Source organism: Phaseolus vulgaris, chromosome 3, assembly GCF_051622355.1.
Source record: "Phaseolus vulgaris cultivar YP4 chromosome 3, ASM5162235v1, whole genome shotgun sequence".
NCBI classification, from domain to species: Eukaryota; Viridiplantae; Streptophyta; class Magnoliopsida; order Fabales; family Fabaceae; genus Phaseolus; species Phaseolus vulgaris.
This window is the reverse complement of record NC_143500.1, coordinates 3,448,744-3,465,426: the sequence shown is the minus strand read 5'-3', so window position 1 is coordinate 3,465,426 and position 16,683 is coordinate 3,448,744. Positions and strand designations below refer to the sequence as shown.

The window sequence follows — 16,683 nt, the reverse complement described above, 5'->3', positions numbered from 1 at the left end:
AGTCCGATTTGGTCTTTGCAAATTGTTAGACTAGAAATAAGATAAAATCTCAATTTCTAAAATTATTCGCTATTTATATATTTTAATTTTATCATCGTAAATGTTCTCTAATCCATGGAACACTACAAGAAAAAATAATTTTAACGGGATTTATTTTTACATTATCTAGGGTTAAAATCTCTATTAAGTCATTTATCTAAAATTGCAGTTTCTTCCACTAAACCACTTTAACCATTTTTGGGGAATGTGTTCCTCGGGGTGCGCCTCGGGGTTATTTTAAATCTCAGAAAAAACTTTTCAAAACATTTGTTAAATACCATGAGTTTAAGAATCTTTGTAAAATGCTGTGGGTTTCAAAATCTCCATAAAATACCACGTGTTTCAAAATTTTCGTAAAATACCATGGGTTTCAAAACCTCCATTAAATACCATAGGTTTAAAAACCTTCGTAAAATACCATGAGTAAGAACCTCAGTAAAATACCATGAGTTTTGAAATTTCCGTAAAAATGATTTTGTTATTTGAAATAACCTTTAACCCCATTTTCCACCATTTCTAACGATCTTCTTGACTTCTCTCTTCCACCGTAGACACACTACTCTTCGGCACAGGCTCAATGGCTGTCGACGACAGTCTTAACAAGGAATACAATTCAACCACACTTATGCTTATTATATCTAAGGAGAAGAAACATTAAATGAGACATTATCTTCTTCTTACTCCAATATTACTTCTTCGATCACCTTACTGCCCCAACTTGGGTCACAAGGCACTATTACCTAACTCAATAACAACTGATGTTTATCACTGTTTTATATATCATAAATAATTACATTATCTATCATATGTGGGCTTTAAAGGCATGTGTGTTCTTGGCTAAAGATTGCAAAAACATATTGCGAGGAGAAATTAACTTTATCACTTCTTACTTTCATAGTGAATTATTTATTAGATGCATTTTAAAATAAAGACCTTAATTTAAAATATTTCAAAATCAAAAAAATTAAATATTAAAAATGATAACTAAAACTAAAATTGCACATAAAATATATGTACATAAAAAACTAAAACTAAATAAGCTAACCTTTTTTAAGTATGAACTCATAAAAAAAAAATATGAATTATATAAACCAACTATCATCAATCATAAAAAATACGCAAATACGGTTGAAATACTTATTATCCAAGATTATTTGTTGATATACTTATTATCCAAGGTTATTTACTGAGTTTTTAAAATAAATTTTTGAAACTTTAGAAAACTTATTTGTAATGTAAAGTTACACTTTCAAAATTTTAGAGAATTTAGTTATAAAATATATTAAAACTATGTAGTTTTTAATTATTTATTTATAAATAGATTTAATTTTATTTATTTATTGAAGTTTGAAAAATCTTGAATGTTTTATTGATGTTCTACAATAAATCATTAGAATTTAATAAAGGTTAAAAATACCTTCGTTATTTTATTAAGTTTTTAGAATAAACTTTTGAAATATAACAAATGTTAAAAAAACTTCCGTTATCTTGCTGGGGTTTTAAAATAAACCTTTCAAATTTAACAAAAGCTAACAAAACTTTCATTATTTTATTGAGATTTTGAATAATCCTTGGAACTTAACAAAGGTTAAAAACACCTTTGTTAATCAAATCAATTCCTAAGATTATATTAAGATCCGCTAAATAACCTTAGCTAAAATCATTTTTTCGTAGATATTCAATACATTTTCTCATACTGAAGTGTGATCCTTCAATATAATATAAAATAAATTACCCAATCAATTTTACCACAATCTTAAGATATATTATTTTACAATTAAAATTTAGACTTGATTTAAATTTTCAAAACTATTCTCGAAATGAAAATTTTCACTCACATATTTTAATTTAGTTATATTACTAAATAATTCTTTTTGAAGTTGTAGTTTTTCTTTTTCTTTTCTTCTGAAGATTTCATATCTTAATGCATGAGATAGCATATATTTGTATGGCATCAGAAAGCTAACTTGCCAGCACGTAAAGCTCATTCATGACGCCCACACATAAGAAAACTATACCAGAAAAGTAGCTAAAACATAGTATTCTGTCAGGTATATGTCATAAATATTCAAACCAAACATGCTATGTTCCCCAAAACATTTTTTTATTGCAAAAGAGCTTTTGAAGAGATTAATTTCCTTAAATTTTTTTGAATAAAACTATGTTATTGCCCTAAAAGGAACCGTCTAATTAGCTCAACCGACCTCAATATTCTAACTGTTCAACCTATTTATTTTCATTTTCATAATCAATAATGTCATCATCACCATCAAGCCTTGCACACTAAGAAGTTACCATATTCATTGTAGACATTATATCAAGCTTTTTGTAATGATCTTTCTTTTTATTAATCTTGACGAGGACCTTTAGAATGCCATTTATTTTGTGCTAAAAGTAAGCAAAAAAGATATCTCCAACCACAGAATAACCATTTTTCCCTTTATTTTTGACGATGACAAGCACATGACTCATCCAAAACAAAGGTCAAGATTCATCTTCTGTGTTTTCATTGCTATATAACCATAAGAGCTTCATCCACCAAAGTGGGCATTGCACTCTTGAATATATTGAAGATCATAGAAGAAGAGATCTACTTTATAAGGTTAGATATTATGGCAGCCTTTCTTCAAGAGATGCTAATTGGTTTTCCATTCTCTTCAGCAGCATACCTTGGTGAGAAATCATCACACAGATACTTACCTGATCCTGCTACCCAGTACACCACATCTGCAACAAGCTCAAACCAAGGTGAGACATATATATCATTCTTTTTCTTATAAAGCTTTTATGTTTGACTGCAACTTGACATCTCAGCTGACACTTCAAGTAACAACAATCATCTATCATCACACGAAAAAATGAGATATATATATATAATTTATTATATGGTTATTTTGATGAATTGTTTAGTTAAAAAAATGAGAGAAACGTTGTTTACTTATCATGTTGGATGTTTGATTTACTTCTGTCTGCTGATAAAGACTGAGTTTAGTTGTTGGACTTTTGTGTCTTATTTTGAGATTGTGTTCTTTTGGAAGATTGATGTAATTGTATATTGATGTGATCTAGAATCTTGTTATGGTATGTTAATGTGTCTGTTATGTTGTAATGTCTGATGGATCTTATGGTTAGGTGATAAGAAACTTATGTTAAGATTATTTCTATAAAGATTGAACATCCTGAAGAGGCTCGTTTTATTTTATTTATTCTTTGTTGATGAAAAAAAATGTCTTCAAAGTTATATTTATAAACACTAATTTATTGTTTATTTTTCAGGTGAAGTAGATTCAGTTCTTAAAAGGATGAACAAGCTGGGGAGAAAAACCAACAGCTTTGCAACTGGACTCAAAGAACATGGTATATTTTTTTTATTCATATTTTCAGAAAGAGTTTTTAATTAGTCACACAATGAAGTTGTAGTTGGCTGATAAATCTGTGGTGATATGCAGTAAAACTTGGGCCAAAAATAAGTGATACAGTAAAAGGAAAACTAAGCTTAGGAGCTAGAATTCTTCAAGTTGGAGGAGTGGAAAAAGTGTTCATGCAGCTATTCAGTGTGAAAAATGGAGAGAAGCTGCTAAAAGCATCTCAGTGCTACATATCAACCACATCTGGTCCTCTAGCAGGACTCCTATTCATATCCACTCATAAAGTTTCCTTTTGCAGTGAGAGATCAATCAAGGCTTATTCTTCCAATGGTCATTTGATCAGAATCCATTACAAGGTATCACACACACATTACACCATCTCCCTATGTTGCTTCTCAATTCATCACCAATAAGAGGAGATAACAAAATCAATAAGGCATGATAACTGTTTTTTTGTTGGTTTTTTTGCTGGTTTTTTGTAATTATTTGTTTTGATGCAGTAGGGGTAATGTCATTGGTAATACTATAGGGATTGTGTTAATTATATTAGAACAGTTTTCACTACTAGAAAATCATTTGTTAAAAAATTATTAGTTTTTATATGGACTAAATTAGATACTATTTTATAAACTAATTTTAGAATGGTTTCTATTATTGATAAATAGTTTTTAAATTGATATATGATACGTTACCTAAGTTTTAACTACCAATTATTTAGATTTTAAAGTTGATATCTAAAGTTTTGGTATCTAATTAGATATACCAATTTAGAAATCATTTATCAATTATAGAAACTAATTTAGATACCAATAATTTTTTAGTCTATAAAATAGTATCTAATTTTGTCAATATAACAACTAATTATTTTTTTGTCTCTAAGATTAGTTTTTATTTAATATTTTTTTGAGTGTATGTTCAATCTTGACTAGTGTAGGTTATGTAGTTATGGAAGATTAAACAAGAAGATAACTATAATGATGAATGACTCGATATTTTCCTTAGGAAATATGATCTAAGATTTTAACTTTATATATATATATATGAACTTTACTTTTAGTATGTTTATATATGGGTTGGAGCATCTCTAAATATTCTAATATAATCTTGAAATTTACTTTTATAATGTTTTATTTATATATATATATATATATATAAATAAGAACTCTATATATGTGTTTCTCCTCATGTTTTCTAACATAAGATTTGAAAATTGTGTTTGTGATTGTAGGTTGTGATTCCACTTGAAAAGATAAGGTGTGTGAACCAAAGTGAACATGTGAAGAAGCCTTCACAAAAGTACATAGAAATAGTTACAGTGGACAACTTCGACTTCTGGTTTTTGGGTTTCTTAAATTACCATAAAGCTTTCAAATACTTGAGGCAAGCTCTATCTCAAGCCAGAAAATAGGAAGAGTAGAATTTTACCTCACTCATTCTCATAGTTTCATCGATCAATAGTTATTGTGCCAAGCCTCAAAAGTTCAATCTCTAGTACAAGAATACTTTGTAAATAATCTTGTTCACAAAATCAAAGCAATATGTTTTGTCAATTCTTCACTTGTCTCCACAAGTAGATTCTCTATGATTTCGCAAGTTTCATTATATATTTTCTTGTTTTAGTTGTTACTAGATCACATCATCATAATCTAACAATTTTTTTTATTAATAATAAAAAATTAATAAATAGAAGTATTTAAGGAATACTTCAATGAAATCCAAAGACACAAACCCATATAAACTAGTTGCACAAAATTGTAACATGTAGTAGGCATAAAAGTTAGGTTGACACAAAAAAAAACCTTTAATCTGCAAATACTAACATTGTGCCAAGATGAAGTGAAAAAAGTATTATGCTTTCAAATTAGCATGTTCAAGCTTGTAATTTCAAGGAACCATTTTAGAAGGTGTTTGGTTGCATGGAAAAAGAGAGAGAGAGAGAAAGGATCTAAAAGACATTGTTAAAATGTAATAACACTATATAGAATTACAACTAATAAGAAAAATTTAAAAGGAGGTACTATTAAGTTTTTGTTTTCTCAAATAGAAAATTAAGGTTTATGTAATGTAATATATAAAATAAATGTTTTGAAATTTTGATAGATAATGTTGGATTGAAGATCATTTCTAATCTAAAAGATTATTTCTAATTTGAAAAATGTACTTGCAAATATTACGAAAGAGTAATTTTTTCTCCTTAATTACGTGTTTTCTCGACTTCGTAGTTATGTCTTCCTTCATCTTTTGCTTCACACGTTCGTTTACTTAATAATCATCTCTTGATATGACGAATGATAATCATCTTTTGTTCTGATGTAAAAATATTCCATTTACATGTTTTTTACCTTTAGTACAAATAGTTTAATATAGCTTAATTAGAAAGTTATAGATATTGATTATTTATTTATTTTTGTACAAAACGGGCATTGAAGAATTTTAGATAAAAGAATTTTGACAAGAAAAAAATATTATAAACTTAAATACACTATTTTAAGTCATTGACAAATTATTGGATTCTGTTTTTTAATCTAATATTGTTTTTACCTAAAAACAGTTTAAATACAAATTTTATCATAAGCGATAAACAGAAAATAAAAAAAAATAGAAAAGAAGAAACACGCCCAGTGGGACTCGAACCCACAATCGCTTGATTAGAAGTCAAGCGCCTTATCCATTAGGCCATGGGCGCCTTTGTGATAAATTATGTATTAGAATACATTATAAAACATCTTTTGTATTGTTTTCTTGAAGATTTTTTACATAAACTTGAAAATATAATGGTTTTGTCTAATCAAAATGTTTGGATAATTGGATGTAATTCTTTCTATAAAGTGAAATAGTAAAAAGTTTTCTTTTCTGATTGATGTTTGGAACGTGTGGAGTGTGTGAGGTTGGTCTCTTGAAGTTGTTTGTTAGGCGTAGTAAATGCAAGGTTTTTTTTTGTTAGTTTGGTGGATTTTAGTTGAAGTTGGTCTTTGAGTATCAAGTATAAGGGTTGAACCACCCCTGAAGTGGTTCCTATTTATTTATTTTTTATTGTTGATAAAAAAAACACAATATACTTCTTAAATACTTTGTATCTTGAAATATTTTTTAACTAATCTTTAATTTTGTCATAGATTTAGGTTATTGAATTCTTATCAATCAATTCAATAATTATTTGTCATCTTATTTTGAAAATTAGTGATTATTCAATTCACCTTTGTTGATCTCGACCTTTAATTATAACACGAAGTTGATAAATTGTATTGCATTGCTCTTTACATAGTAGACGGTGAAATTATGGTCTTGCATCTTCAACTTCTTGCCATAAAGCTTTCTTTACAATTTCTGTCATGGGAATATACTCAGCTTCAGTGGTTAACAAAGTCACTACCTTTTAGAGACTTGCCTTCCAATTGATAGTGGTATCATAAGTAGTGAAAATGTAGTTTGTGAGACACTTTACATTGTACAAAACACCCAACATTACTATGAGTTAACAAAACCTTTTATAGGAGCATCTATGGTAGACCGTCTAGCTCCATCATAAACCAAGACTCTTTTGAGTGATTCCTTCAAATAACATAGGTCATCACACACATAACAAAACCAATAATATGGAAGATTGTTCATATACCGTTGTTCCTCCATCAAGATTTTCAACCTTTTTATGCTTTTGGGAAAAATACTTTCTTGTGTGACCTTCCTTCTTACAATGTTAACATCTTATAAAATATGTATTTCCACCATAGGCTTAGAACAATTTTATGAACTTTCTCGGATAGTGTTTTCTTGTCCTTCTCAGCCATGGATGCATGAAGCCTAGATTCACCTAACATGATTTAATTGGAGTATTAATGAACTTCAACTAACGTCCATATGAGAATTCACTATAATAGAGATTAGAATTTAACAATTTCTCTCTCACTAAACTCTCATGCAAAATATTATTCTAAATTACAACTCTCAATTAACTTCTATTGAAGATACAAGTTCTTATTTATAGAACAAATATCATTATAACTTACACACGTAAAATGTACTCAAAACTAACGAAAAAAAGACTGAATAATACTCCTCTTAATAAAACAAACTACTCATTAAACGATTTTGTTCTCGAACTAGTTTTGGGGACAGGGAGAACTATTGACTTTAGGTGCTACTCGGTCGGTTCAGCCGCGTTCAACGCTCCTCCTTCCAACTTCCCCTGTAGATGACACTCCAACGCTCAAGTCAGTGGGGTATCGTATTTGGCTGTCAGAATACTGTTGATAATGACACACCTTTTTCCTTGGAATGCGTGATATTTATATTACCTTGATGGACCCTTGCTGTTGGGCTGGATTAGGGGGTTGCTTAGCGATTAGGGTTGGATTAGGTCGTTCCCTAACCATGGGTTAGCCTTTGCTAATTGGGTCAACTTTTGACTTGAGCATCTTATGTCAATCGGCCACGTATGCCATGTGATCGACCTTGTAGCTTAAGGTGAAGTCTAGTTGCGTAGGTTGGCCGGGTCAACAGCCCCGGTCGATCATCCCTGTACAGATTTCATTAGTCAGTTTAAGATTGAAGAAACATTAAGAGACTAAACGATATAGTGAGACCATGTAATATACATTAACATTAAAAAATCTAAACTATATAAGAATTCTTTATCAAAACTTTACTAAGTCAATTCTTCAAAGCATTTTTATGTTACTTTAATAAGAAAAACAAATTGTGCTTAAGTAAGGAAGACATGCAAAAAGATAAGCATTGCTGAAAACCATGAATTTATTTATTAGAAGCATGGTAGTGACAACTAAACCAGAGGCACACGTCATTCCTCACAACAAGGAAAATAATTAATGAAGAAAACAGATATTGACAAGGAAGAAGAGTATGCTCCAGAATAGTTGTTCACAAATAATATTTATTATTTTAAAAATAAAATCAGTGTAGGAATTTATCATCATTATTTATTCTGCCTTGTTTATCACTCCTACAATACAATATCATAATTCTGTTCTTTTTTATATATATATATTATAGCACACCCAACTAATGGAATAGAAGGTTCATTTCTCATAGTACAAATAAATTATTAATTACCAAATTTTATTTTGGATCACTAATACTGACTCCATTAAAATTTTAAATTTATAATGTAATTTTTTATAAAAGGTTTACAAAAAAAGAAACTAAACAAACCAAGGGACACAAAAATGTAAATTGCTCTGTCACTAATATTGTATTTTCTTATAGTATTATGTTCTATCAATTGTTTTTTCTTTGACATCCTTATGACTTTAAAAATATTTTTTACAAAAACAACTAGTGTACGATTGAAGATCTACATGTGATAATGTACTATTGAACAACGTAGTAACGTAGAAAACCATTATAATACTATTACTTAAAAAAAGTTATTAAATAAAAACTAATTTTAAAAATAAAAAATAATTAATTACTTTATTGATTAAACTAAATATTATTTTAAAAATAAAAAAATTATTAATATTTAAATTAATTTATATTATTAATAAATAATTTTTAAATTGATATTTAATTAGCTATCAAAATTTTAGTAATTAGTTTTATAATATTAATAGTTAAAATTTTAGTAACTAATTAAATACTGATTTAAAAATTATATATTAATAATAGAAAGTATTTTTATATTAATATTTTTTAATTTTTAAAATAATATTTAATTAAATATAGTAATTAATTTTTTTTTTTTAAATTAGTTTTTTTTAATGATTGTCTGATAGTTTATTACATCCAGTTAAATTTTATATTTATATAATATTAAACGTGTGTAATATTTAAATATTATCATACTTAACTATTATCATAATCGCAAATAAATTATATGTAAATTAACATCTTCGCATATAACTAACGCAAGATTTTTTTTAAAAAGAAAAATCATTACTGCGTACTCTATAAAAAAATCTTTTTAATAAATTTTTTTCTCCATTTATAAATTTGTAATGATTATTTTTGTTCGGTTTCAGTCTTACAAAACTTTTTCTTTTATTTCCACTTTTCTAAAAATAAAAATCACTATTTTATAATTTTTGTTTTAAAATAAATAAATAAACAGTATTTATTTATGAATTTTAATTTTTTTTAGAGGTGTTAATTGCTGAGATAATGTCATGAGCATTAATAGATGTTACTTAAAATGATTATACATGAGAAAAAAAATACTGTCACGTAAGAGACAATTTTTTTATTTTTTTAAAAAAACTTTAGAGACACTAAAATTAAACAAAAAGATTTACATGTTAAGATACTTTTTATTATAATTTAATAAAAAAGATTATTTGTTTTCCAGCTATAAATAGATGAGATAAATTTGAAGGCATGTGATTTTAGAAAATGAGTTTGTTGAGCATATGTTCCCATGGCTGCGCCTGAAAACAAGCCACCCCAGCTAAGCCATTTGCAGAAGAATTCATAATCACAATCATACTTTCTTTAACATCAATCCCTAATTTCATTTCATTATTATTCTTATGAGGTCAACGGATCATAGCTAAGCCTCAACTGTCCCTTCAATAAATAAACAATTTCAAAATCCATATGCATCTCTTATAATAAAATTGCCCTAATTCCATTTTTATTCATCACATGATTTCAATTTCTTACTTCAATCATGTTAATTAATCTTTTGAATATCATCAATGTATGATTTTAATTATAGTCAATTAATATAAAAAAAAACATTTCAAATTTGTTTCTGGGTATTTAAAAATCAATCTAATTGACACATTTGTAATTTAAATCACTAAAATCATTTTTCATTTGATTCTTTTAAAAAAAATTCGTGTTTTTTTTATCAACCAGAAAAATAAATAAATATAAATCACTTTAAGGATGGTCAAACTCTTATACATCTTCAACAAAAAAAAACAACTCTTTAAAAACAGCAGACGAATCACTAACTCATTCTACCACAAATCACATGTTTTTAATCGAAAACATATAGATCAAAGGATAATTTTGTTGTGTTCTTGTTCCTCGATCTATTATGTCAATATGACTGATGTGTTGTAATATCTGTTAGATCCTAAGTTGGTTGGGTGTTAAGAAGTTTGATCTAGGATTCTCTGTATAAGAGTCGAGACATTTCTGAAGTGTCTTATTTTATTTTATTTATTATTTGTTGATAATTTTTCTTTTATTCTTTTATTACTATTTTCCAACTCATTAGGTTAAGTATGAACCAATTAGGTTAAAAGTCACACCATTGGATACTTAAAGACAAAAGAATAATTTTTTTTAAAAAAAGGGTACCAATTTGTAAATATATACCTACTACATCCACACACATATTTGACATCATTCTCTTGCCTTAAAGAGTTGACAGAGAAGGGAACATTCACCCTAAAACCTTTGATGAACATGGAAGCAGAAACAGCAGAGATTGGATCACACCCTTCTGTGAAAGAACTAGCAAAGGAGGCACTAAGCAAAGTTCCAGAGAGATATGTTCGTCCAGATATTGACCCTCCAATTTCATCTAACACACACTCTTTGCCTCAGATCCCTGTCATTGACCTAACTAAGTTGTTCTTGCCTCAAGAACTCAAGGCTCCTGAACTGAAGAACCTGCACCTTGCATGCAAAGAATGGGGTTTCTTTCAGGTTCGTATCTGCATAATCTCTCTCTTTCTGTTTCATTCTTGTGTTTTCTGTAATCATATTAAACGTGTGCTAATATACACTTTTCATCATCAATGAATTAAAACAGTATGTTACACATATTCAGAGTTAATATATATGCAAATAAATTCTGCTGAAAAAGTACAGAAGACTAAAAGAAAAATAAAATGATATGCAAATGGAATTAATTTGTTGATAAACAGAAAGGGTGGTGATATGATAAAACAACAAACACTAAAAAATAACATTAACTTGACAGAATAATAAAATTATATTTTAATTATATTTAATTTATTTTTATTTTTAAATATTATTATATTATTATAATATAGTGTTAAGTATATGTTTTTACTGTATAGGATGTTAAAGAAATCTTTTTTTCCATCGAAATTAATCACGAATTTGTAAGTAATATGCCATGATTATGAATGTGATCAATTTAGTTGGTTTTAATTGATATGTTAATTGTAATTACACCAAAAGAGTGTTTAAGAGTAATATGTATGTGCTTGTGAGTTTTGAAGAGCAACAAAATAGTGTTTTTGTTTTTTTTGTTTCCTACTAAATTCAATACATATATAATTTGTTTTTTATTTACACAGTAATAGATATAGTTTCTTTAATTAAGTTAGGGATTTGTTAATTGTAGTTTAAAAAAATACTTTTTTTTTCTGGTTTTTGGGTTACGCAAGAATAATAATAATTTGCATATAGATTGTAATAGGTTGAAATATTTATGAAATGTTATATATTTATTTATTTTCTTAACAATTTGTTTTATTGAAATAGATTAATGAATAATTTGTATTAATAAATAATTTAAACAGTTATCTGGTGGTGAAATTTAACGTGACTTAAATTAAGTATTTACTCTAACCATCTATAATATCTTTAATAAGCAAAACAATACAAATAAAGACGAAAACAATGAAGTGATTTTTTTTATTAACAATAAAAAATGAATAAATAGGAACCACTTCAGGAATAGTTCAACCCTTATACAAAATACACTAAAGCCAACTTCTGACAAACTCCACCAAACTACCCAACAATCACCCACCCGTAATAAAAGCCTAGAGCAAAATCATAAAACCAACCTCATACACACCAGAAGTTCCAAACACCAATTAGAATAGAAAAGTCCAACAAGGTGAATGAAGTGATTTAAAATGATGAACACATTCATAATCATGTTGTGACAGAATTTGCAAATTGTGATTTTGTAAAACAGGTTATTAATCACGGAATTAACATCGAAGTGGTGGAAGATGTGAAGAGAGGAGCTGAAGAACTGTTCAATCTTTCAATGGAAGAGAAGAAAAAGCTTTGGAAAAAAGAGGGAGACATGGAGGGATTTGGGCAAATGATTGCCAAGCCTAAAGAGGATTGGGTAGATGGCTTCTACATCTTAACTCTTCCATCTTACTCTAGGAACCCCCACCTATTTCCTAATCTACCACTACCTTTCAGGTGCTCTTTAATATCTTTTTTTTTCTTTCTTTATAACTAAATTTTCATTGCTAGAAACAAAATAATCATACTCCTAATTCTATTGGGAACATTTTCCTACCTACATGATCACTTCTTCATAATGTAGTATATATAGTAGTAACACATATAATATAGTATAAAAGGTGAGTTAATTTTTTCAAAGAAACACTGACACAATTTACAACAATAAATTATATATAATTCACAAATATTACAAGGATTTTGAATTATATCTTCAGTGGCATTAGGATAATTTTTCACACTTATACTTTCAGGAAGATTTGTATTAAGTATGTCTAACTAGTATCAACATCGTCAACTTTCTATATCATGGTGGTTCATTATACCTGCACTACAAACCTTGATGGAAAACCTCCTTCAGTTTCTCAATACGTTATATTTTAATTTAAATGATTTAGATTATAAGTGAACCTAAAATATTTAATTTTCATAATAGATTCTAATATACAATTACAACTAGGAATGTGTCACTTGAGTGTGACAACCTCACTTGAGTGACCTATCTTCATAGAACAGAGGAAGACCCCTAACTCAAGTTGGGAACCCAACATTTGAATGATACCTCACATCGTTTGAGAAATCTCATGTTACTAGAGTAAAAACAACTTCAAAATGAGAGAGAATTGTTACAATATCTTTCTCACTCAAGCATATATTTGTTGCTTGAATGACCAAACTCTAGAGGAGAGAGTTAATATTAAATTTTTATCACTCAAGCATCACATCATTGCTTGAGCAACATGACTTCTTGCATAATTCACCAAATTCCACAATACACTAAAAAAGTTTGATGCTTTATTGCTTGAACGACTACTTGTCACTGAGTGATGAGAGTTCTAGAGGAGAGAAAATTGTTTCACTATCTCTCTTGCTTAAGGAATAAGTAATACCTTGAATGAGGATCATTGTCGCTTGAGCAACCATGGTGACCCTTAAGCAGCAATGCTCAGTGCAAACAATGATGACCATCACTTAAGTGTCACTTGAGCGATAACTTGATGCTTCAGCGAAAATTATAAAAAAACCCAGAAAACTACAACATAAATGTTAATTCCAATCCAAAACTTTCATCACATTTTTAACACAGGAATTGAATAAATAAAACAAGTGTAGGTTATTAGCTTTATTTACTTGGAGGCAAGTTATTATGAAAGAAAAAGAAAACTCTAGTATTTAGGTTTGTCAAAATGGGTCCAACATGACAGGTTAATCCCGTGTAGCCTATGATTCAGGTCAAGTTAGGTTTCAAAAATAGTGACCTAAATAAAAGTTGACTTTGTTAACCTAGTTCGTTTAGCCTGATACCCATATGTGCCAAGGTCAAACTGAACCGCAGGTTAATTAGCTAGCTCGTTTAGTCGGGGAAGTGTTTAGTTGCTATTTTGTGGTGCTTTAATTAGGAATATCAATTTTATAGTGATATTAACTCTTGTATACTCTTATGAATCTTGGTTTAACTACACATGTTATGGATGTAAGAGACTTTAATAAAATTGTTTCAAGTAATATTTAAAGAAAGATGCAATATGTTGTTTTATAATAGATTTTTTTGTATTAAAATTTTGACTTTTGAGTAATCATATATCATAAATTTTTTGTATAGGTAGGTGTAATATTTTTCACACTGAAACTGTAAAATTTTTATCACAATTACAATTTTGTAGTATCACTGAACTTAATAAATAAAATGTTCATAAAGGGTATGCATAAGTTGATCTATTTGAAAATCACATATTGATAAGATAATGTTGGACATTGCAGGGAGAATTTAGAGGTTTATTGCAAGGAGATGAGAGACCTTGCCATAAGCTTGTATGGTGTGATTGGAGAAGCACTTGATATAGGACCAAAGGAGATTAAAGAGTCATTAGGGGAAGCAGGACAAGCAATAAAGATCAATTACTATCCTCCTTGTCCTCAACCAGAAAATGTCTTTGGCCTAGAACCTCACACTGATGCTTCTGCACTCACCATCCTTCTCCAAGGCAATGAAGTTGAAGGTCTCCAACTAAAAAAAGATGGAACATGGATTCCTGTTCATCCCCTCCCAAATGCTTTCATGGTTTTTATTGGAGATGTTTTGGAGGTATAGTGATTCAAATTTATATATATACCTAATATATCACTTCATCATTTAGTGTTCTTGGCATAGTAGTGTATTTTTTTTTGAAAATTATGATTTTGAGTAAAAAAAAATTGTTTTTACAGAAATTGGTAAGTTGTATCGTATAAATACAATTTTAGAATGAAAGTTGTATGATACGACTTTGAGGTCCAAAATGGACACGTAGAAGTTGTACCATACCAATACGACTTTTTTTAAGATAAGTTGTATGACAATGTAGTTAATATTATTTTTTTTTTCTCAATTTCAAACAATACAAATAATAATTTAATTAAAAATAAAAGAATTTTGTAAAATTCTCTCAACTTTAAAGTTTGACTTTGAAGACTCTAACAACCTTTTTTTCATAAACCTTAAAAATGTAAAAACACAATAACCAAAACAATCAAACCAACGATCATCTTTAATTAATAATCTGATTTTTTTTAAATATTTTATCTGAAGTCATATGACACTCAGACAATTTTATTACACAATAATACAATTGAAGTCGTATAGAAGGGATACGACTTCAATTAAAATATTTTACACATAAGTCGTTAAAATGTCATACAACTTCTGCTAAGAAAGTCGTATTGTTATAGTACAACTTCCACGCATACTTTTTCAGTCCCAAAGTCGTATTCAATGGAATTACTTTCACTCTGAAATCATATCCATAGGATACGATTTACCTGTTTTCGTAAAAAAAAAAATTATCCAAAATCATAATTTTTTTAAAAAAATAACTACATTAATGAAAAACCTCATTGAGCATGTTCTACCAAAGCAAGTTATTTTCAATGTTGAAGGTAACTTGTCAAGTCTTTATAACCTTACTTTCTTTGCTATGTGTATATGGTTGAACAGGTAGTGACAAATGGGATATATAGGAGCATTGAGCATCGAGCAGTGGTGAACTCAGTGAAAGAAAGGTTCAGCATAGCAACATTCAGTGGGCCTGATTGGAATGGAAACATAGGTCCTGCACCATCTCTTATTACTCCACAAACACCACCACTCTTCAAAACAATTGGGGTGGCAGATTTCTACAAAGGCTACCTTTCACCTCAGCATCGTGCCAAATCTTTCATAAACAATGTTTTGAGAATCCAAAGTGACAACATCAAAAACTAGCTTGTGGAGTTTATATGCCTTGTAGTTAATGGAAATGTGATAATAATTAAATAATCTTCAAGACATCATAATTATATATAGTGGCTTTGGTTCAATTTCATATGTGTAGTTATTCGTCACAAGATTTCGATTCTAGCAAATACAAATTTTAAGAAATTTTCAGAATCTTGCATGCCATGAATAATTGTTTTCAGGGAAGTTTCTTCTTGTACCCCTACATTTTTCTTTCTGTACCCCTATATTCTTTGAAATACCAAAATTATCCTTTCGTAGTTTTGGGTGATTCTGAAATAGGAGTTCCGTAAGTAAAAAGTGTTTCTGGAATAGACATTCCATAAGCAAATGGTGTTTCCAGAATAGAAAATCTGAAAGACAAAAAATCATTCTAAAAGATATTTTTTGTTTTTCAGATTGGTAAATCCAGAATTTATATACTCACTCGTAACAATTATTTTGTAATTAAACTAAAACAAATTTTATAAAAAACGACGTTATACCGTTTAACACAAAAAAATGATGATATAGACAAGGTTATTCAAGTTGTTTTTCAACAAATTTAATAACAAGTTCGGTAAATAGAATTCAAAATCTATCGGTAAGCAATAAAAGAATAACAATAATAATTATATTTATTTAACAAAAAATAATAATAAACATTATAAGATGAATGAAAAACATGTGATTCTTAATTTCTTCCACCAATGAATTCTGGACAAGTTATCTAAAAATTATCGTCCTCTAATCTCACACAAGGTTGAAAGGAAAACCAAATTTTAACTACTTTTATTTCATTAATATCATTTTCAATTTTTTTTTAATTAATTTCGCATCCTTATTTACATCATTACCATCTCCATACATATTTTATTTTATTATAGTAATAATAATAAT

The 16,683-nt window shown here is 28.3% G+C and overlaps 2 protein-coding genes and 1 non-coding gene across 3 annotated transcripts; 2 read left to right on the top strand and 1 right to left on the bottom strand.

Moving 5' to 3' along the window:
• Positions 1-2,571: 2,571 nt before the first annotated feature.
• Positions 2,572-4,957, top strand: LOC137806124 (GEM-like protein 4). The gene is made up of 4 exons (XM_068606084.2): positions 2,572-2,787; positions 3,316-3,396; positions 3,489-3,763; positions 4,636-4,957. Exons 1-4 carry the CDS (start codon positions 2,652-2,654, stop codon positions 4,813-4,815), a joined length of 672 nt encoding a protein of 223 aa, XP_068462185.1. The 5' UTR covers positions 2,572-2,651; the 3' UTR covers positions 4,816-4,957.
• A 1,063-nt stretch (positions 4,958-6,020) lies between these two features.
• TRNAR-UCU (transfer RNA arginine (anticodon UCU)) lies at positions 6,021-6,093 on the bottom strand. The gene has a single exon. It is a non-coding gene; the product is annotated as a tRNA-Arg (tRNA).
• A 4,589-nt stretch (positions 6,094-10,682) lies between these two features.
• On the top strand, positions 10,683-15,957 carry LOC137806123 (oxoglutarate-dependent flavonoid 7-O-demethylase 1). The gene is made up of 4 exons (XM_068606083.2): positions 10,683-11,021; positions 12,271-12,509; positions 14,313-14,637; positions 15,526-15,957. The coding sequence occupies exons 1-4, from the start codon at positions 10,773-10,775 to the stop codon at positions 15,790-15,792; spliced, it is 1,080 nt and encodes a 359-aa protein (XP_068462184.1). The 5' UTR covers positions 10,683-10,772; the 3' UTR covers positions 15,793-15,957.
• The last annotated feature ends 726 nt before the right edge of the window (positions 15,958-16,683 follow it).